Source organism: Labeo rohita, chromosome 15 (assembly GCF_022985175.1).
Source record: "Labeo rohita strain BAU-BD-2019 chromosome 15, IGBB_LRoh.1.0, whole genome shotgun sequence".
Lineage (NCBI taxonomy): Eukaryota > Metazoa > Chordata > Actinopteri > Cypriniformes > Cyprinidae > Labeo > Labeo rohita.
This window is the reverse complement of record NC_066883.1, coordinates 9122407-9146329: the sequence shown is the minus strand read 5'-3', so window position 1 is coordinate 9146329 and position 23923 is coordinate 9122407. Positions and strand designations below refer to the sequence as shown.

Here is a 23923-nt window from a genome sequence, read left to right as displayed (position 1 = left end):
TATTTTATGTATTAGAGAAATCTAATACATATGGCGAGCCATCCAAACCACTGGTCAACCAAATACAGCAAAATCTAACAGGTTCAAAAGTAATACTAGTCATTTTACATAACTTTGTAATGTCGTAGGATTCATATCGTATATTAGTAAGTAAATGTGCGCCTGACTTTAAATGGACATAATGCATACAATTCTACCTGTGGGTATAGATTGTCATAGACATGCAGCCATTTTAACTTCAGAAAAAAAAGTAGCCTTTAGAGAGCTTGTTAAAACTGTTTTCAAAAATTGTGACCAAGGTAATTACCCTGAGACCGGAGTCCATACTGTATATAGCAAACCAAATCAAACCTTTATGAAACACAATGGGAAATGTGCAAACAGAGAACATGGTAAGATTTAAACTGTCTTGCAAAAAATATAAATAAATAAATAAATAAAAACGTATACTGCTGATGGAGGATATTTTTTTCTTTTGTGCAGCTAAGCAAGATTTTTTTTTTTTTTTTTAACTCAATAATAACAATAATAACTTCTGCATAATAATTACATATCATTCCAGATGCAGACAGTGCTGGAGAATGAGTCCAGTGTCTTTGTATTTACACTCTCCGGCCTGAATGATACAATGGAAAATAGATATGTGTTTTTTTCTTTAACAACACTGTTTTATCCGCTAATGATATTGTGTAATCTGATTGTAATTTTCACGATAGTCTCACAAAACACACTTCATGAGCCAATGTATATTTTTATATGCAATTTGTGTATAAATGCAATTTATGGCACAGCTGGATTCTACCCTAAATTCATGTATGATTTATTAGCTGAAGACCATGTGATTTCTTATATTGGATGTATGACTCAGATATTTGTCATTTATTCATCTATTTTATGTGACCTTTCAACATTAGCAGTGATGGCATATGACAGGTATGTGGCAATATGCAGACCACTGGAGTATCATTCAATAATGACCAATCAAAGAGTTCTTGAATGGATCCTTTTCTGCTGGCTGACTCCATTTTTTGCATGTCTGTTCTAATTGTATTAACAGCTAGACTCACTTTATGTGGCTCTACTATTGAAAAGTTGTATTGTGAGATTTGGGCAGTTGCAAAACTTTCGTGTTTTTCTACAACAGTAAATAATGTGTTTGGGTACATTGTTATTATAGCATACTTTGGACATGCAGTATTGATATATTGTTCATATATTCAATTGATTAGAATGTGCATGAAGTCAATAGAGGTCAGGCACAAATTCATGCAAACATGTATGCCACATCTGCTGTCACTGTTCAATGTGACTATTGCATTGTTATTTGACGTACTGTACAGTCGTTATGGCTCAAGAAATGTGCCACAAGGTGTGCGTAATTTCATGGCTTTGGAATTCCTACTCATAACACCTATTTTAAACCCTCTTATTTATGGACTAAATCTGTCAACAATACGCCAGCAAGTTATTAGACTGTTTTTTAAGAAACAAGTGGGGATATCAGAGTGAATATTCAGTCAAAAGACTATTCTGTCCATGTCTCTGACCTTTATTATTATTATTATTTTAGCTTTTAAAAATATTTCATTGTTGTTGATGATTACTAAACTGTTGTTGTTAAATATAAAGTAATAAACCACAAGAGGTTGTGTGTAAGAGCTTTACTATGTTTAATGGGTGTTCAGTCTTAGGTATAAGATGAAGTGGAATGTCTAAGCCACAATAAAATCTGTACAGCTTTGATTGACTTACTGTTATTTATAAAATGGTGATATCATTATTATCTTACTAGATTTAGAGTAAATGGCTATATTAATATTAAAAACAATTCTTCTGCCAAGTAATATTTTTATGGTCACACTTTAGTTTGGGGACCACTTCTTATCATTAAATACCTATTATTGACTATGACTTTTGCCTTAATAAACTCAATTTGCAGCTTATTAAGAGTATGGTAGTTGTTAAGTTTAGGTATGAGGTTAAAAAGGAATCTAAAATACAGTTATGCAGAATTAAACTTTATTATGTGATATGTAAATACTAATAAACAGCCAATATGCTAGTAATATGTATGCTAATAAGCAACTAGTTAATAGTGAGAATTGGTCCTTAAAATAAAGTGTTAACATTTTTATTGTTATGGTTTGTACCAACTTTGCATTGAATTCACAATATGTTCAGATATTCTACAATGTATTCAAGTAAATACTAAAATTCTGATTTTAAGGCTGAAAAGGCTGTTGTTTTAAAATGTGTAAATTGTGGTGACCAGTTTTATTCATTTTTATAAACTACTCAGTGATACCAGAGTGCAAAAAAAAAAGTATACATTGTTTGTGGTAACATTGTAATTGTTGTTTTAAAGATGTGCAATTTGATATTATCAAGTATATTGCGAAAAGCAAACAAAACACACCCACAGAGTGTAAGTCTAGTAAGTTAGGTTAAACTAGTGTGTGTAGGCGTTTAGAGTGAGTTATTTCACTGCATGATTCAGTCTATGAAAATGCATTTAGAATGATCACATAATTAAAGATATGGGGGCAATATTTATATATATATATATATATATATATATATATATATATATATATATATATATAAAGTTCTTTTTTTTCCTCATTTATATACACACAGCACCCCATATTGACAGAAAAACACAGAATTGTTGACATTTTTGCTGATTTATTAAAAAAGAAAAACTAAAATATCACATGGTCCTAAGTATTCAGACCCTTTGCTGTGACACTCATATATTTAACTCAGGTGCTGTCCATTTCTTCTGATCATCCTTGAGATGGTTCTACACCATCATTTGAGTCCAGCTGTGTTTGATTATACTGATTGGACTTGATTAGGAAAGCCACACACCTGTCTATATAAGACCTTACAGCTCACAGTGCATGTCAGAGCAAATGAGAATCATGAGGTCAAAGTAACTGCCTGAAGAGCAAGGCACAGATCTGGCCAAGGTTACAAAAAAGTTCCTGCTGCACTTAAGGTTCCTAAGAGCACAGTGGCCTCCATAATCCTTAAATGGAAGACGTTTGGGACGACCAGAACCCTTCCTAGAGCTGGCCGTCTGGCCAAACTGAGCTATCGGGGGAGAAGAGCCTTGGTGAGAGAGGTAAAGAAGAACCCAAAGATCACTGTGGCTGAGCTCCAGAGATGCAGTCGGGAGATGGGAGAAAGTTGTAAAACCATCACTGCAACCATCACTGCAGCCCTCCACCAGTCAGGGCTTTATGGCAGAGTGGCCCGACGGAAGCCTTTCCTCAGTGCAAGACACATGAAAGCCCGCATGGAGTTTGCTAAAAAACACCTGAAGGACTCCAAGATGGTGAGAAATAAGATTCTCTGGTCTGATGAGACCAAGATAGAACTTTTTGGCCTTAATTCTAAGTGGTATGTGTGGATAAAACCAGGCACTGCTCATCACCTGTCCAATACAGTCCCAACAGTGAAGCATGGTGGTGGCAGCATCATGCTGTGGGGGTGTTTTTCAGCTGCAGGAACAGGACGACTGGTTGCAATCGAGGGGAAGATGGCCCAGCCAGAGCCCAGCCAGAGCCCTGACTTAAACCCAACTGAGCATCTCTGGAGAGACCTAAAAATGGCTGTCCACCAACGTTTACCATCCAACCTGACAGAACTGGATAGGATCTGCAAGGAGGAATGGCAGAGGATCCCCAAATCCAGGTGTGAAAAACTTGTTGCATCTTTCCCAAAAAGACTCATGGCTGTATTAGATCAAAAGGGTGCTTCCACTAAATACTGAGCAAAGGGTCTGAATACTTAGGACCATATGATATTTCAGTTTTTCATTTTTAATAAATCTGCAAAATTGTCAACAATTCTGTGTTTTTCTGTCAATATGGGGTGCTGTGTGTACATTAATGAGGAAAAAATGAACTTAAATGATTTTAGCAAATGGCTGCAATATAACAAAGAGTGGAAAACACAAGAGGTTAAATCCATAAACAGGCAGGCAGGAGACATGTAAGGATAAAGTCAGTACCGGGCAATGACACACTGAACAGACTCAAACTGAAGTAGGGGTGCTAAAGAGGGACAGACACGTGAGGATGATTAGCAAGACACAGGTGAATTAACTAATCAAAGAGACACAGAAACTAGATCAGGGAACACGTGGGATGAATACAAACAAACAACAAGGTCCTTCAGTGTGACAACCTCACACTGAAGGAATGGCAAAGAGCGGGACGGATAGTCACTTAAGAGGAAGACAAAGGAATGGATGTGGGATGGTGACAGGGGACAGCAAAGGACTGGCAGGAAGGCAGGCAGGCAGACAATGCTGGTAGAGGTTCAGGTGGAGGACAAACACCTGGGAGGAGGATGACGAACAGCGGTGTAGCGAATTAGCTCAAAGGGGAAATGTATATAAACAATTACAATCAATTACAATTATTTATATCAGCTGCCAGTAGCAGAATTAAATTTCCATCAACTAATCTGTTCATCCAGCAAACATCTTAAAGTACTGTTGCATTAGAGCATATAGCCTGAATCAGAATCGTAAAGGGACATTAATTTTACAAGGCAGAATCAGAATCAAAACTCATGTAATTTGTGCACAAGAGTTTTATTAACTAAGGACTAGCACATAACTAATCTAAACAAACAAACATGCAATCACTCATGCATGGGAGAAGGGCAAATGAGAAGCAATTAGCAATTATAGAAAAGGTATGAAAAGAGTCAGTTAACCACCTGAGTGAAACCATGAGTGCCGTCTACAGATTATACTAAATGTCCCAGGTTACGTATGTAACCCTAGTTCCCAGAGGGAATGAGAAGCTGTGTCCGAAATGCTATGGGAACACCTTTGGCGAGACCACGCTTTGAACACGTGTAATCTGGCCAATCGAAAGACGAAACTTCACGGGCAGATGGCGTAAGCGATCAGGAAGCATAAAAGCACGTGTGGCAGAGCCGGTGTCAGCTTCGGAGAATGAAGCGAGCGCTTGGAGGGATGCTGGAAGGATGGCTCAAGACGCAGCGTCTCGTTCCCTCAGGGAACCAGGGTAACATATGTAACCTGGGACGTTCCCCTTCAGGAACTCGAGCTGCATCCAAAACACTATGGCAACGAGATGATCTGATAGATCAACTTTCTGCCCCCATCTAACTCTTTAAGCAGGTTGGCTTGGAAGCCTGGAGCACAGACATGGTGTGAAGACATGCCCCAGCCTGACCTGCCACTGTATACCCCTTACCCACCAGCGCTGATGTAGTGCGAAGCAGCTTGGAGGGTAAGGAAGGAGCCTTCAAAGACAATGCCGCACCGGGGGACAGATAGCTAGCCAACGTCTGTTCCACCCGGGGCATTGTCTTATAAGCTCGCTCATCCAGCCCCGCCATGTTGCCATAATAATCTGAGGCAGGGACGAACAAACAAGCTGAAAAGACCTCGAGATCTCAGAGTGGAGGTCGGGGAAGAAAGGAAGGCTCCTTCGTGGAGATGGGGGCTTACTCCGCAGAAAGCGCTTGTCTGACTTGCTTCTCTGCGGAGCAGCCTTTACCTCGGCAGGCCAATCGATGTTTAGCTTAGACACCGCACGAGTAACCACCTCCAACAGCTCCTGGTACTGCACCGATTAAGGGAGTGGCTCCTCAATCGTGCTCTCCATATCGCCCTCCTCTGAGGACGATAGGTGGAGGTAATGCCCGTTCCATGAGGGGAAGTAACTGCAGAGCGGGCTTCCGATCCCACAGAAGGGGCAGTGGATCTGCCGGATGAGGAAGGAGATAGGGAGTCATCCGTCTCCATTCCCTCCAACAGATCCAATTGCGAACCCCAAGAATGCAGCAGCCGCTCCGCCTCAGTGGCAGCTGGGCCTGCACCCTGGGGAATGCTGGTGAAGGCTCCCTCCTCAAAGAGAGCCTTCTGGGAGTGGAGCGTCCGCAAAGGGAGCAGCTCACAATGCAGACAGTCGGCTCCCTCAACAGCCGACGCAGCGTGCTCAGCTCCTAAGCAGACCACGCACATACTGTGTGTATCTCCGCTAGTGATGTAGCGTTTGCAGGGAGGAACACACAGCTTGTAACGTGATCCGCTCTCACCACTCTTATTGCCCTTGCTGTTATATTTGGCAGACATCACCCTCAAATAAAAGTTGTGCTAAAACTTTCACAAAAAAATAGGATGACAAGACACACATAGAGCGCTTCGCTGACTGACAGAAGCTGACACCACCGCACATGCTTTTATGCTTCCTGGTCGCTTACGTCATCCGCCTGTGACGTTTCGCCCTTCGATTGGCCAGATTACACGTGTTCAGAGCGTGGTCTCGCCAAAGGCGTTTCCATAGCGTTTCGGACGCAACTCGAGTTCCTAAAGGGGAACCTCTGTTTTGTTTAGTTAAATGTACGATACTTGCATTGCCTTGGTCGTTGAACAAGCGTCCGAATGTGACTTTCTCGATGAAAGTCTTGATGGTTTGGAGCAGTGGTGGTTTTGGAATCGCGATCATGTTCTTCTGGGTCTGAAGAGTGATGAACTCCAAAGACATTCTGACTCAATGGAGACTGGAGTTTCTTCCCATGTGGAAATTGAAGAAGAACCAAGAGCTGAGAGAGAGAGGGAGACCCAGCTGAAGTCCTGTGATCCTTGGGGAATGGAAAGACAAGGCCGCAAGGCCTGGCGCACGCTTAGGGAAGTCCTGAAGAGTTCTAGCTCATCTTCTTAGGTTCTCAAAGAGCCACTGACTGACTGAGGTGAGTCATGAAGATGAATTCCAGGGTTGAGTGGAACTGTCTGGCTCTTTGTGGTCAAGAGCCACAGCTCTGTAAGTTGGGCCTGTCGGGCCCGCCAGGCACGCCCTGTGCCGGCTCAGGCTCCCCGTGGGTTCCTCCACATGGGCAGCAATCGGAAGAAGAAGAGAATGACGAGAGAAGGAGGGCGGCGATCAATCGTTTGAGGCCTTTAAACTCTCTGGAGGCTGTGCCTCCAGGAGGTCCACGAACCAATGGTAACTTTCACCTTCGGAGGGAAAGTTTACGACTCTTTGTCTGTGAGCATGGTTTTTTGCATATGTAATTCGATTGGGTGTTGATGCAAAACTACTAAGGTTTCTTAAAACACTAATATGTTGCATAGGTATCAACATCTAATTTACACCATCCTTTAGATCATCAAAATACGAATTCAAAGAAACCAAACATGACATAGGTGGTTTATACAACTAGTCATCTATCATAATGCATGCATAAAACAGTAGTAAGACAAATACAAATACAACAGACAAAATTAAAATACAATGCAGTAATACTGTACACAATGACCTGGGCTATGTGTGATAGGAAGGTCAAAGAAAGGTTTGTCTGTGAATGAATAGGAAAGAGTCTATTTCTATAGGCATTGCGTCTTTCCTATGGCAAAAGTAGCATGGGCAGATGTGCATTCCTCTGGGCAATAAAACCTCTTATCAGATCGTTGTCCTGGCGACTGAGCCCCTTTTGGGGTGTTAGTTGCTTTTTGGGGGGGTGGGGATGGGGGGGGGAGCTCCAGCATGCTCCAGCATGCTCCAGCATGTAGCTGGCTTATTGTGCTTAAAGACTATTTGTTAAATGTAACAATTAATGTATGTCTGATTGGTCCAGACGCTACACCGGTTTCAACCGTTGCTGCAGGGCAAGCATGTTCTAGTCCATACAGACAAGATAGCGACAGTGGCGTACATCAACCACCAGGGCGTTGTTGTCACTGGGCTTTCCCCCCAGTGAGCCTCGTTGCACAGACCCTGTGCAAGATCAGGGAGGACGAGGAGCAGGTCCTGCTGTTTGCACCATTTTGGCCCACCCGTACCTGGTTTGCTGACCTCATGCTCCTCGCGACAGCCTCTCCCTGGAGGATTCCACTGAGGAGGGACATTCTTTCTCAGAGGAAGGGCACCATCTGTCACCCGCGGCCCAATCTATAGAACCTACATGTCTGGCTTCTGGACAGGATATGGTAGACCTCTCTGGCCTTCTCCAGGCCATGGAAGAAACTATCACTCAAGCTAGGGCTCCCTCTACGAAGCAGGCCTATGCTCTGAAGTGGGGTCTGTTCATTGAATGGTGTTACTCTCGCCAAGAAGACCTTCAGAAATGCTTGGTCAGTGTGGTGTTTTCCTTCCTGCAAGAAAAGTTGGAACGGAAGTTGTCCCCCTCCACTTTGAAGGTGTATTTTGCTGTCAAGCTCCCGGGTCACTCTCAAGTCAAGCTCATGGACCGCTCCTAAGTCAAGCCCGCTGGCCACATCCAAGTCAAGTTCGCTGGCCGCTGTAAAATCAAGCCTGCCGGCTGTTTCGGAGTCAAGCCCTCCAACTGCTGCTCTCTCAAGCCCGTCGGCTGCAGCTCACTCAAGCCCACTGGCTGCACCCAAGTCAAGCCCGCTGGCCGCACCCAAGCCAAGCATGCCAGCCACCCAGAAGTCCAGCGTACCAGCCGTTTGCACTCACAAGCTCGCTGGTTGCTGCACTCTCAGGCCTGCTGTCAGTCTGATATGCCGGGAGTTTGTCGCCTGAGGCCCCAGCCAAGATGGGCACCAAGTCTGAGTCTCCGGCCAAGGTGTCCTCAAAACCCGTAAATCTGTCAGTGTCAGTGTTTTGTCTGACATTACATTAAACCCACTCCAAAAATGGAATACCATTGAGTTCACAATTATTTTGCTGCAGCTGTATGTCATGTTGTAATATGCATTAAGTTTGAGTTGTGTTTTGTCTTTAGTGGTAAGCACCATAACTATTAGGCCTATCATAGCAAGTCCTACATATTCTCTTCTGTCTGCCCTCATATTTGCTAGCAACTTAATTTGTGCAAGGCTTTTGTAATTGTAAAAGGCTTTGGCAAAAAAAACAAAAAAAAAAAAAAAAAACCAATACTTTACTACTACTACTACTACTACTAAGAATAATAATAACAATTGTGTTCGTAATTATGCTATATAGTTTGGGACCTAATATTTTGGCAGAAATATAATTGTCAATAGATGTGATGTACAATATGACGGTAAGAGTTAAAAGTTAAAAGTAGGTAACCTTTAGAGAGCTTGTTAAAACTGTTTTCAGTTTTTGTTATCAAGGGTATTAACATATGGACCAGTGTCCATATATAGCAAACCAAATCAAACTTTTGCAAAGCATTACAGGAAGCATTCAGACAAAGAACATGGTAAGATTTCAGTTGTTTTATAATTAAAAAAAAAAAAAAAAAACTATGTACGGTACTGTTTGAATTTTTTCATGTATACTTCCTACACACTGTGACAAATGTAACTTTATGTTGTCCAGTAACTTCTCTATAACAAAATCCTCAAAATAATTACATACTGTATATTCAAGATGCAGCCACCGTTGAAGAATGAATCCAGGGTCTTAGTATTTACACTCTCTGGTCTGAATGAAACAATGGAAAACAGATATGTCTTGTTGTCTTTAACTGCACTGTATTATCCTCTGATAGTCTTTTGTAATATAACTGTAATTTTCACTATAATCTCACATAAGAAGCTTCATGAGCCAATGTATGTGTTTATATGTAGTCTTTGTGTAAATGGACTTTATGGCACTTCTGGATTCTACCCTAAATTCATGTATGATTTATTAGCCCATGATCATGTTATTTCTTATGCTGGATGTTTGGTTCAGATATTTGTCATTTATTCATCTCTTTTGTGTGACTTTTCAACATTAACAGTGATGGCATATGATAGATATGTGGCATTATGTAGACCACTGGAGTATCATTCAGTAATGACTAGTCAGAGGGTTCTTGAATGTATCCTTTTCTGCTGGCTTTCTCCATTTTTTTGCATGTCTCTTCTGATAACATTAACATCAAGACTAACCTTATGTGGCTCTAGTATTGAAAAGCTATATTGTGAAAATTGGTCAATTGTTAAACTTTCCTGTTTTTCTACAACAGTTAATAATGTTATTGGGTTTGTAATCATTATGATATATTTTGGACATGCAGTATTGGTATTTTGCTCATATATTTACCTAATTAGAAAGTGCAGAAAGTCAATAGAGGGCAGGCACAAATTCATACAAACATGTGTACCACATCTCCTTGCACTGATCAATGTGACAACTGCCTTTTTGTTCGATGTAATGTTCACTCGTTATGGTTCAAGGGATGTGCCACAGAGTCTGCGTAATTTCATGGCCCTTGAATTCATACTCATACCACCCATTTTAAATCCACTTATTTATGGACTAAATCTGACAACAGTACGCCAACAACTTACAAGACTGTTCTTTAAGAAAAAAAGTGGGAATATTTAAGTGAACATTTTCTCAAGCCTAAAGCCCCCAGGAGGGGATAATCTTTTTGAGATGTTTAGAATATTTATTTTATGTAAATTGTTATTTTGTTATTAAGAATATAAGAAGACAATAAGCCACAAGAAGTTGTTACTGTGATAGGTATGAAATGAAGTAAAGGAGCTTAGCAACAATAGAATATTTACTGCACAGCTTTAATAACACAGGAGTGTTTGTAAGGACACAAATGTTCAGAAAGTTTATTGTTTAGTGAACTTTTCTTGCATGAAGATGTGCTCAGTTTTTTTTTTTTTTTTTTTTTTTCCCATGTAAAATAAAATATCTCACTAATATAATTTATATTTTAATAAAATGCTATTCGAAAAGTTTGTGTGTTTGTGTGTTGATATACATAGGCACTGCAGCATCAAACTCACACACATACATTTGCAGTACATACAACAAAGCACTAGTCTGTAAATATTAATTTGTAGTAATCAGTTTTCACCACATTACACAATGAGACAACAATAATAATAATTGCAGACTCTTTTAGTTATTAGATAGTGTACATAAAACATAAGTTAACAACTTTAAAAACATGCCAACCCTGAAACAACATACAGCACTACTGATTTATGCTACTAATTTATGGTGTTTTTTTGTCTGATTACGTCATCAATTGATCTTTACCATACATCTCTGCCATATGTACATCAACTTGACATAGTCACCACTAGTAAGCTACTACTAAATATATTGTAAAAACGTTAATTTGGTGTAAAGTTGCTTTGCAATAATATGTATTGTGAAAAGCACTATACAAATAAATTTGAATTGAATTGAACTGAATTAAAAACATGGTTGATACATTGCTCATGACAATGTTTTTAAGAGTAAGTTTATATACCGTCATCTTTTACAGGATTTAATGTTAAAAAAGTGTTATGTAAAAGTATTCTGAGGAGATTTCACAGAGGTATAATAGTAACACAGATTTGGAAAAAAAAAAAAAAAACATGAGCGTTTTGTAAATTATAACAAAATTGTTATTTTTTATGTGAAATATAAACTAAACAGCCACAATATATAGGAATGAATGAAGGTAATCTTAAAGTCAAAAACCACTCTATTGTGTGGTGCCCAGTAGATACATATGCTGGTGCAAAGTGTAAATATCTTAGCTAAAGATCTTAGCTTAGTGTTCAAAAAAAGTTTTGTTTCAGTTTCATTATTTATTTATTATTATTATTATTATTATTATTATTATTAGTCACAATCCCCACCATAGTCACCACAGAACATCTCAGGTTACGTATCTAACCATGGTTACAGTTGATTGACATGAGCTTTTTACCTCAAATCAGCTCTAACAGTCCGCCCTCTTTATTTCGATGCCGGAGCAGGGATGTAAGTTAGACAAGAATATCTCTGATTGAGAGATTGAGGTGTTGTGTTGCTGGATGTAATAACATAGTCATAGTCATCATTTACTCCTGACATCTGAGCCGCTGATAATGCAGTAGATTACGTTTGTTTGTGAAGGGAATGTGGCTCCCGATCTACATATATCCGTCTATGTTCACGCGAATCATTCATGATCAAGCTTCACTTACAGCAGAAGTGAGTATAATGTTTTTTTTATGATTGCCATTCCTAATAATGTGCTAGTTAGCAAGTTTAGCGGCTAAACATGGCTAAATGTGGCTAAAGTAAACAGACTCTCTCTCCACAGAGAGAAGAGAGGGGCGGGGCGAGCAGAGCTCATTTGCATTTAAAGCAGCCTCGACCAGAATGGGATGATTTTTGTAGAGCTGATTTTGGCAAGGTAAAAAGGGTGTTGTTTTACACAACCATTGAGAATTTTTAACCAAAGTATATTACAGACTTTCATTAAGACCCTAAATCATATAAATCATAAACCCCTGAATCATATCAACTTGTGGAAAATGGGCATCCGATGACCCCTTTAACAAGTTTTTAACAATGAAGGCCGGAGACACAGGCTGATCAGGGTACACCAGCAAGAGCCACATCTGATGAAGCAAGTCATATTTAGCCTGGTGTGCATGTGCATTCCTCACGTTCTTCGTCAACCATCCACCACAGTTTCTTCATCTTTTGTGGCACTTCTTTTTAGAATAAGAACAGTGCAGATGACATATCTGCAGCGGTATGGACAACAGGTGCTTGGAAAAGGTGAAAGTATGGCAACCAAAAATAAAATTATGTTCCACAATGTTCACTGAAATGTTGATTTCCAAATGACCAAGTGTCAAATGATCATATCAGCATGATTGAGGCAACGTGAACATAAACAATATTAACATAAACTTTTTTTTACATAAAAACACAACATTTTTTTTAAATGCCCAGGATGCTGGCGCCTTCGTGACTAGAAGCTAGGATTTGCTAATATGCAGAAATCAGAGAGTATTCTATCTGAAAGTTGCTTGGAAAATGTGAAAGTATGGCAACAAACAATAAAATTATGTTCCACAAAGTTTACTGAACTGATTGATTTCCAAGAGTTATTTGATTTCCAAGAGTTTCAAACTATCATACTATCAAACTATCATGAATGAGGCAATGCACAGAGACATAAACATCATTAATGTAAGAACACAAATAATTTCTTAAATGTCCAGGACATAATGCCTTGCCTTGCAACATGGAGCCATTGTGACCAGAAGCTACAATGAGTTCATTGGCAGAAATCAGAGGGCTGTCCATGTGAGGGTTGTCAAGGCTATTTTATTTACTTTAAACATTGGATGTGATTCTTTTTGCTTTAACACAGATGATGTCGAGTCATTAATAAATTAGTCATGAGTAAAAAATTTAGATTTTTTCTATGTCTGCTATGTTAGTTATTATAATGTTACCCAGCTTACTTTGTCTTCTTAGAATTATAATGTCAAAATTGAGTTATTCACATGTTCTTATTCTGTGATAACTTATTTACATTATGTGATTTTTTTTGTGTGCACACTTTTTATTTAGCAAACAAAAAGATTCTATCTACAAAATCGAACTATAACTTGGCTCTATAAAGCTCTATCTGTGAGCCAGTCAGCACTTTGAATGCACACAAGATAACTAATCAGGATCAACTTTCTGATGGAAAAACAGGCAGACAGGGAGTGCACACAACTAATAACAACTGAGAAAGGACAACCAAAGACTGAACAGAATGGGGTTTAAATACTTAGACAAATAGGAGCAAATCAATGACAGGTGCAGGGTAATTAACCAAAAATCATAGAAACAAATGAGGAAGAGAAACAGGAAGCAGGAGAACGGAACCAAAACACAAAGAAGACATGACATTACTCCCCCCTCCCGGGGGCAGGTGCCCTTGAGGCTGGTGCAGGGCAGACACAGAGCGGAGACAAGGAAGGCCTCCAGAACAGATCAGGGAGCTTGGGGAGCCATGGCAGATCAGGGAGCTCGGGGAACCATAGGCAGAGCAGACAGTTCGGGAGACCATGGCAGGTCGGGGGAGCTCGGGCAGCCATGGTGGAGCAGACAGTTCAAAAAGCCATGACTGATCAGGCAGTCCAGGAAGCCATGGCGGAGCAGGTAGTTCAGGATGGCTGGACTGCCTCCGTGGCCTTTAGCCTCTGGCCCGACCACTATGGCCACGGGAATATAAATATTCATGGCCGTTATCCCTCCCTCGCATATGGCTTTCTATCACAAAACACGTCTTAGAAAATTTACATCAATATATTGTTTTCTGTGAAAGAGTAAGCATGATCATTTTCACATCATTGAAAGTAAATATTCTAGCCTACAAGAGTGATTACTCAAAAGCCTTGTTCAGGACTATTCAGTATGAGTTTTATGGCCTTATTTCAGCTACATTTATTTTCCCAAAACTTACTAACCACGCATAATGTTTTTTTTTTTCTAAAAAATGCAAACATGTACATCCATCTTGCTCACATATTATTGTAGCAAGTTGGCCCGTAGTATGTTATAAGTAGCTGAAATAAGCACAAACCAAAAATCACCTCAGATCCCAGAGGGTTAAAATACCAGAAGAATTTTACGCTATTGCAGCAGATAGAGATCCATCCGTGTTAGCCTTGGCCCGTGTCGCTAAAGACCTGAATATGTTATGATTGACAAAACATTCATGCATTGTCTGTTTTCTTGCAGTTTAAAGTCTTAAAATGTCTTAAATTTTACAATGTTAAGACTTAAAGCCAAATTGTCAACAATGTAATTTATGGGGTCTTAATTACAACAATAAAAATTAGCAGGTTATCTCAGACTGATCTCAAGAGATAAACAATTTTACCTGTCTCGTTTTCTGTGGAATAAAGTCCTGGTCAGATGTATTACAGTAACTACTTAAACAGTTCATGCAATAATGTGTTTAATTACTCACCATATTCCTACCTAAAATTAACATCTGCACTGGACAAAATATTAGCACAGCCTTTTATGCTTAATTTGAACAAGAACAAATTATTTGTCCTAAAATATGAAATAAATGTCATAGGAAGCATTAAATTTACCTTTTTCATACGTTGACACATTGATACAACACTAGGTTTATGTTTTAAAACAAATTATAAGCAAACTGTTTGTGTTTCTTGAAAACTGTTGCTTAAATTAATGTTTTGCAAGATAGAACTTTATAATTCCAAGCAGAAAATGAGGTAACACTTTCTATGAAGCTCCTATTTATAATACATTATAATAGTATTTTTAAGGCATTATGATGAAAAAAACAAACAAAAAAAAAAAACACTTATAATATGTTATATCATCTCATGAATAATCATAACAACAATTGTAATACATTATAATACTTGAGTATTTGAGGTTATAACTTTTAAGATTATCATTATTTATAACACACAATGGATAGCATATAAAATCTACTCAATTTATAATGGACTACATCATATTACATTTATTTTTTACATTATATTACGGTTTATTTTGATGGTCCCCCTAGTCTATTGACAATAAGCAATTTTCCAACTACATGTCAATTAAACTTCCTTAGAGCAGTGGTTCCCAACCTAATTTCTGGAGGCCCCCCAACACTGCATGTTTTCCATGTCTCCTTAATCAAACACACCTGATTCAGATAATTTGCTCATTAGTACAGACTCCAAGACCTGAAATGGGTGTGTCAGACAAAGGAGAAGCAAAATGTGCAGTGTTGGGGGGCCTCCAGGAACATGGTTGGGAACCACTGCCTTAGAGTATAAGTAGACTTAGGTTAAGGTTGGGCTAGGTAGCAAAGCATACGTGCAAAGTTACTTATAATCAATTTGTCTTCTGGGGAACCGTCAAAATACTTGTTAGCATATATTTAGCATACTAACTACTGCTAGCTGACATGCAGTATCATCAAAATAACAAAACTGATAGTACAAATGTCATATTACACATTCATCTGATTTGATACCTGATCTTATGGCTCTTTGAGAAATATTATTATTATTAGTATTATTATTACTATTATTACTTATAAGTGGTCTTTGTATGCTTTAAGTAAAGTGACATGTGTAACATGTCAAGATATGAGATTTATAAGACATTATAACTATGAGGAGGTAATCATACTCTTAAAAGCTATAACCAATAAGTAAAAAATTATAATACATTAAAACTGTTCTTATGAATACTCATGAGATGATGCAACATACTATAAGGTTTTTTATAATGCATTATGCATTCATTATAATGCCTTAAGGATATAATGTATTATAAATATGGGCTTCATAGAAAGTGTTACCGAAAATGACTTTTTAGAATTAGAAGGTTCTATCTGACCTGTTCCCAAAATCTTTTACAAATTTGAGAGGACTTTGATATTGTACTTTTAGAATACATTTAGGGTCTCTGTCATGTTCCCCATATAATTTTTGCTACATGGAATGCAAAAACTTTGAAGCTCAATATCTCAAAACAGCTCAGAACTGCTCAAAATTGCTCTTTTAAAGAAGAGTCTAGTGAACAAATCCAAAAGGGTAGGCACAAATGTGGCCAGTAGAACAGGCAGTGGCAAACAGTCCAAAAGGCAATCAAGACAGAAATAATCCAGAAATGTAAATCCAATAAACAGGCAGAAGATCATCACATGAGTCAAGACAAACATACAGTGGAGAAACACTCAGTAACACAGCTGAATTGGCAGTACTTTGGCATATGGAAGCACATGGCTTTTAAACCTACAAATAGGAAGTATCTGTTACGAGTCGGGTTTGACTCTCGTCATCTAGCCTCTTCTTTCTATGTCATCTCTCTCTCTCTCTCTCCCTCTCTCTCCCCCAGCTGTCTGCTATCGCAATCTGGGTTCGCGCTGATTGCTACGGCACCTGATCCCCACTATGCCCTGATTACCCTCTCTATTTCTACCTGTTTGTTTCTGGGCTTTACTGCCAGATTATTACTCTCTATGTCTGAACGCCATCTCTCTGAGATCCTCTAAACCTGTTGCAAGATAAGTTTAGTCGTGTCAAGTCTAGTACTGTCGTGTTTATTGTCCCGTCGTATTGCAAGTAACTGTCTAGAGTCTTCTTTGTCTGCCCAGTCATCCTGTTTTGCGCCTTCGGCGACTCACCCTCCCCGGGACACCCACCGCTGGCTCACTCGTACCTGTTGAAGAATCCCCCCTTGCTGCGCTGCTGGAGTCTGCGCGCTCCTGCTGATTCTGAGACTTTTTCGTTCCTGTATTTTCCTGTTCTGCGCTACTGAAGTGGAAGTGGACGGCAGACAGCTTGAGTTTATATTATTACTGTCGTTGCCAAGAACGAATAAAGACTTCTGTTTGCTTTTCCCGGCCTTCGCCTCTGGGTCCTTCACTCATCTCGTAACAGAATAATCTGGCCATACCATGGATCCAGCGAAGGAGACCCCCATTCGCTCCGCTGTCGAACTTCAGGGTGCCATGCTGGGACGACACCAGGAGAAGCTCTCCACCGCTAGGTATGCTGTGGAGGGGTTGTCAGCCCAAGTAACTGAACTGACCAACCAGCTGCAGTCCCTGCGCGCAGAACCAACCGTCAGACCATCCCGATTTCATTCAGAGCCTCGGATTAACAATCCTCCCTGCTATTCAGGTCAGCCCACACAATGCCGTGCTTTTCTTACCCAATGTGAAGTGGTTTTTTCTCTACAGCCTGCCACCTATGCGGCGGATCGCGCTAAGGTTGCTTTCGTCATTTCTCTCCTTTCTGGACGTGCTCGTGACTGGGGAGCGGCAGTGTGGGAGATGGAGGCTGTTTTCTGTGAACATTTTTCTCTTTTTAAGGAGGAGATGATAAAGGTGTTCGACCGCTCTGTCTTTGGCCAAGAGGCTTCTCGTCTGCTCTCATCTCTTCGCCAGGGAAAGCGGTCCGCGGCTGACTACGCGATTGAATTTCGCACCCTTGCCGCCACTTGCGAGTGGAATGAGCCGGCTCTCGGGCGCGTTTCCTGGAGGGTTTGACGGAGGAGGTCAGGGAGGAGATTCTCTCTCGCGATGTGCCGTCTAGTCTGGATCAAATGGTGGAGTTGGCTATCCGCCTTGACAAGCGTTTTGAGGGGCGCCGCCGCGATCGTGTACCTGTCCCGACTCTCCAGCCCATCTCAAACTCTTCTTCCTCAGCCGCGCCGAGGACCGATCCTGAGCCAATGCAACTGGGCAGCCTTTGCATCTCTGGGGCCGAGCGCCAACGCAGAATCCATCACAGGCTGTGTCTCTACTGTGGCGCTGAGGGACACTTCGCTATCCAATGTCCAGTAAAAGACAGAGCTCGTCCGTAGATCGGGGAGTACGGGCGAGTGTGACTACCTTATCCCCAGCTAATTCTCCTCGCACCACCTTTCCAGCTTTGTTGTTATTCGAAGGATCTACCCGTTCCTGCTCTGCCCTCATTGACTCGGGGGCCGAGGGCAATTTCATTGATGAGGATTGGGCTCTCCAGCACGGCGTCCCCCTTCAAGAACTGGTAGATCCTCTCCCTGTTTTCGCTCTGGATGGGAGCGTCTTGTCTAAGATCCTCCGTGTCACCATCCCGGTTAGTCTTACCATTTCTGGCAACCATCAAGAGACTATTACTTTTTTAGTTTTTCGCTCCCCTCTTACCCCTGTTGTTTTAGGCCACCCATGGTTAACTCAGCATAATCCTCAGATAGACTGGGTTAAGAGAACCATTCTGTCTTGGGATTTGTCGTGTCATGTCAAGTGTCTAGTCTCGGCTGTACCTGCTGTGTCTTCTGTTTCTGTATTTCAGGAGGAGCTTGATGACCTTTCTGGTGTCCCGAGGGAGTATCACGATCTGCGAGCAGTGTTCAGCCGGTCCTGGGCCGCTTCTCTCCCTCCTCACCGACCATACGATTGCAGTATTGATCTCATTCCTGGTAGCACGCCTCCACGAGGTAAACTGTATTCCCTGTCCAACCCCGAACGTGAAGCGCTAAAGAAATATCTCTCCGAATCGCTAGCCGCTGGTACTATCGTTCCCTCTTCGTCTCCCGCCGGCACAGGGTTCTTTTTTGTGGCCAAGAAAGATGGCTCTTTGCGTCCCTGCATTGATTATCGGGGCTTGAACGACATAACTATCAAGAACCGTTACCCTTTGCCACTTATGTCGTCAGCCTTTGAGATTTTGCAGGGAGCAAAGATCTTTACTAAGCTAGACCTCCGTAACGCTTACCATCTAGTACGCATAAAGGAGGGAGACGAATGGAAAACGGCTTTCAATACCCAACTCGGTCACTTTGAATACCGGGTTCTTCCCTTCGGTTTGGCTAACGCACCCTCTGTCTTTCAAGCGCTCGTAAATGATGTCCTTTGGGATATGCTTAATATTTTCGTCTTTGTCTATTTGGACGACATACTGATTTTCTCGCCTTCCGTCTCTGATCATGTCCAGCATGTGCGTCGTGTATTACAACGTCTGCTGGAGAATCGCCTCTTTGTAAAGGCTGAGAAATGTGTCTTTCATGTCAAGTCGGTAACCTTTTTGGGTCATGTCGTGTCTGCCGATGGCATTAGTATGGATTTAGCGAAGGTGCGTGCCGTGATCGATTGGCCCATTCCTGATTCCCGTACTGCCCTCCAGAGATTTGCAAATTTTTACCGGCACTTTATACGAAACTTCAGTCAAGTAGCCGCACCCCTGACCGCCCTCACCTCTACTCAGACTCATTTTGTCTGGTCCGAGTCGGCCCAGGAGGCTTTCGATAAGCTTAAGAAATTATTCTCCTCCGCACCTATCTTGATTACCCCCGACACCACATGTCAGTTTATTGTCGAAGTCGACGCGTCGAATGTCGGTGTGGGCGCCGTGTTGTCCCAACGTTCTCCGCTGGACAACCGGGTTCATCCGTGCGCATTTTTCTCCCATCGTCTCTCGCCAGCCGAGCGCAATTATGATGTTGGCAACCGCGAACTCCTGGCCATCCGTTTAGCACTCGGTGAATGGCGACACTGGCTTGAAGGTGCGGCTCTCCCATTCTTAGTCTGGACAGATCATCGCAACCTCGCCAATATCCGCTCGGCGAAGAGATTAAACGCCAGACAGGCACGCTGGGCCTTATTTTTTGACCGGTTCAATTTGACCATTTCTTATAGACCCGGTTCCAAGAACACTAAACCCGACGCGCTCTCCCGTCAGTTCGAATCGCCAGATGACCCCCCACCCTTAGAGTCTATCCTGCCTAAGGGCCGTGTGGTTGGGGCAGTGGTCTGGGGAATCGAGCAACAGGTCAAAAGAGCTCTCTCTCACGTCACTATCCCTCGCGGTTGCCCGGAGGGCAAGTTATTCGTTCCCGAGTCTGTGCGTTCTGCGGTACTTCGTTGGAGTCACGCTTCTCGGTTAGCCGTTCACCCCGGAGTTAGGGGTACCCTGACCTCAGTCCACCAACGGTTTTGGTGGCCTGCAATCGTCCGTGATGTACGCCGCTACGTTGCCTCGTGTCCAGTCTGTGCTCAGTCTAAGTCTAGTAATTCTCCACCTGCCGGTCTGCTCCGCCCCCTACCCATTCCGTCCCGTCTACCCAGGGCTGCCGTCCTCTGCAGGCAACATGGTAATTCTTACCGTTATTGACCGCTTTTCGAAAGCAGCCCATTTTATTCCTCTACCTAAACTTCCGTCTGCTAAAGAGACCGCACTTACAGTTTTTGACCACGTCTTTAAAATTCACGGTTTACCCTCCAATATCGTCTCTGACAGAGGTCCACAATTTATCTCCCAGTTTTGGAGGGAATTCTGCCGACAGATTGGGGCTACGGTCAGTCTGTCGTCAGGCTTTCACCCACAAACTAATGGTCAAGCCGAACGCGTCAATCAAATTCTTGGGCGCCTGCTCCGTACCCCTGCAGCCCATAACCCCGCCTCTACCCTCCGTCCAAGCCCTAATCAGTCGTTGTCGGCGTACTTGGAGGAAGGTGCGGCAGGCTTTATGTCAAACTAGAAGGCGCACTCGCCGTGCCGCCAACCGCCACCGTTCCCGAGCCCCTCGTTATGTCTGTGGACAGAGAGTCTGGTTGTCCACTCATAATTTGCCTCTTCTGCCGCTGTCGCGCGAACTTGCACCCAAGTTTATCGGTCCATTTTTCTATTGTCAAGGTCCTCAATCCGGTAGCGGTACGTCTAAGACTTCCCAATTATTTACGTCGAGTTCACCCGGTTTTCCACGTCTCTTGTATCAAACCTGTCATCCGCCCTCCCTCCCGTCCTTCCCCTCCCTCCCCCCCTGTCATTGTCGAGAACCCCTCTGTCTTTAAGGTCAAGAAGTTATTGGCTGTCCGCCCTCGGGGAAGGGGCTTTCAGTATTTGGTCGATTGGGAGGGATACAGTCTGGAGGAGAGAAGCTGGATTCTGGCCCGGGACATCCTGGACCGCTCGCTCATCGATGATTTCCTTCGCTTCGCCTGGAGGCGCTCCTCGGGGGAGGGGTACTGTTACGAGTCGGGTTTGATTCTCGTCATCTAGCCTCTTCTTTCTATGTCATCTCTCTCTCTCTCTCTCCCCCAGCTGTCTGCTATCGCAATCTGGGTTCGCGCTGATTGCTACGGCACCTGATCCCCACTATGCCCTGATTACCCTCTCTATTTCTACCTGTTTGTTTCTGGGCTTTACTGCCAGATTATTACTCTCTATGTCTGAACGCCATCTCTCTGAGATCCTCTAAACCTGTTGCAAGATAAGTTTAGTCGTGTCAAGTCTAGTCCTGTCGTGTTTATTGTCCCGTCATATTGCAAGTAACTGTCTAGAGTCTTCTTTGTCTGCCCAGTCATCCTGTTTTGTGCCTTCGGCGACTCACCCTCCCCGGGACGCCCACCGCTGGCTCACTTGTACCTGTTGAGGAATCCCCCCTTGCTGCGCTGCTGGAGTTTGCGCGCTCCTGCTGATTCTGAGACTTTTCCGTTCCTGTATTTTCCTATTCTGTGCTACTGAAGTGGAAGTGGACGGCAGACAGCTTGAGTTTATATTATTACTGTCGTTGCCAAGAACGAATAAAGACTTCTGTTTGCTTTTCCCGGCCTTCGCCTCTGGGTCCTTCACTCATCTCGTAACAGTATCTGTAGTTTGGATGCATGAGTCTCTGATGTAGTCAAATCTCTTATGTTCTGAGTCAAGCTTAAATATTCAACTGTAAGAAATAATACTATTGCATAGAAGTTTTCAAATAATTAAGATCAAACTCTATAGTGCAAAGACAATGAAAAAATATTTTGTTATATATCAAATAATATTTTGTCAGGAATATGACAGACATGCTGGACAATATGTTGGAAAAATAGCATATGCAATTCTGACTGGGGGCATAGATTGGCATAGACAGGCAGTTATTTTAACTTAAAAGAAAGTAGTCTTTAGAGAGCTTGTTAAAATTTGTTTTCAGCATATGTTATCAAGGCAATTAGCATGAGACCAGTGTCCATATATAGCAAACCAAATTGAAGCTTTGCAAAACACTGTAGGAAACATGCAGACAGAGAACATGGTAAGATTTCAACTGTTTTGTAACTGATTATTTAAATTTATATTAGAGGATTTAATGTTTGCTTCGTTGGTGTTTTATCATCTACAGATTTTCTACTGTGGCAATTCAAGTTAATACAGCTTTCTATACCTAATTACTTTTCCAGTAACAAAATCCACATAATAACTGCATATCATTTAAAATGCAACCACCAGTGAAGAATGATTCCAGTGTCTTAGTATTTACACTCTCTGGTCTGAATGAAACAATGAAGAACAGATATGTTTTGTTATCTGTCACTGCACTGTTTTATCCCCTGATGATATTTTGTAATATAACTGTAATTATAACTATACTCTTACATAAGAAGCTTCACGAACCAATGTATCTGTTTATATGTAATCTGTGTGTAAATGGACTTTTTGGCACTTCTGGATTCTACCCTAAGTTCATGTATGATTTATTAGCCCATGATCATGTGATTTCCTATGTTGGATGTATGATTCAGATATTTGTCATTTATTCTTCTATTCTGTGTGACTTTTCAACATTAACAGTGATGGCATATGACAGGTATGTGGCAATATGTAGACCACTGGAGTATCATTCAAAAATGACAAATCAGAAAATTGTTAAATGTATCCTTTTCTGCTGGCTGACTCCATTTTTTTGCATGTCTTTTCTAATTGTGTTAATATCTAGACTCACCTTATGTGGCTTTAGTATTGAAAAGCTATATTGTGAGATTTGGGCAGTTGCAAAACTTTCTTGCTTTTCTACAACTGTGAATAATGTGTTTGGGTACATTGTTATTCTTACATACTTTGGGCATGCATTATTGATATTTTGCTCATACATTTACTTAATCAGAAAGTGTAGGAAGTCAATAGAGGGCAGGCACAAATTCATACAAACATGTGTACCACATCTGCTTGCACTGATCACTGTGACAACAGCATTTTTGTTTGATGTTCTGTACAGTCGTTATGGTTCAAGGAATGTGCCTCAAAGTCTGCGTAACTTCATGGCTCTAGAGTTCTTACTTATACCACCGATTTTAAATCCTCTTATTTATGGTCTAAATTTGACAACAGTACGCCATCAAATTATTAGACTGTTGTTCAAGAAACAAGTGGGCATATCTAAATGAATATCTTCTCATGTCAAAAGATCTGAGGCTTTTTGTCTCTCACAATGATTGTGAAACTAAAAAAATCTATAAAAAAAAGATTTATTTAATTTTTTTTTACTGATAATACATTAAGACAATGAGCCACAGAAGACTGTGATTACAATGATTTTACCTTTTTTTAGGTATGAAGTAGAGAGACTTAGCCACAATAAAATTTCAGTACTCCACAGCCTTAACAACACAAGGCTGTGGAGTACCCAATTAAAATTAATTAACTATGATACAACTCATGTTTTAATAAAGTACAATTCAAAATATGTGTTTGTTTTAAAATGGCACATGCATTTGCGATACATTTTAACAAAACACCCTAGTCTGTAAATATTAACCAAAAAGAAGTAATAATTACTAATGTCTACATAAACATTTTTTAGAAAAAGTACAGAGGGGGGAAATGTGTGATGTACTGGGATGAGTAACACTAAACAGGTTGGGTAGTTAGACTTATATAAAAGGATGTAAATGAATATGTACACTGATTAATTTGTTAACAAAATATCTGGTAACACTTCAG

The 23923-nt window shown here is 41.2% G+C and overlaps 2 protein-coding genes and 1 pseudogene across 2 annotated transcripts; all 3 read left to right on the top strand.

Annotated features, from left to right (window-relative positions):
• Positions 1-562: 562 nt before the first annotated feature.
• On the top strand, positions 563-1509 carry LOC127176756 (olfactory receptor 1468-like; annotated as a pseudogene).
• A 7841-nt stretch (positions 1510-9350) lies between these two features.
• On the top strand, positions 9351-10295 carry LOC127176757 (olfactory receptor 1D2-like). Its single transcript, XM_051128536.1, has one exon. It carries the CDS (start codon positions 9351-9353, stop codon positions 10293-10295), a length of 945 nt encoding a protein of 314 aa, XP_050984493.1.
• Positions 10296-22220: 11925 nt separating this feature from the next.
• Positions 22221-23367, top strand: LOC127177492 (olfactory receptor 52D1-like). The gene is made up of 2 exons (XM_051129791.1): positions 22221-22257; positions 22433-23367. Exons 1-2 carry the CDS (start codon positions 22221-22223, stop codon positions 23365-23367), a joined length of 972 nt encoding a protein of 323 aa, XP_050985748.1.
• Positions 23368-23923: the final 556 nt, after the last annotated feature.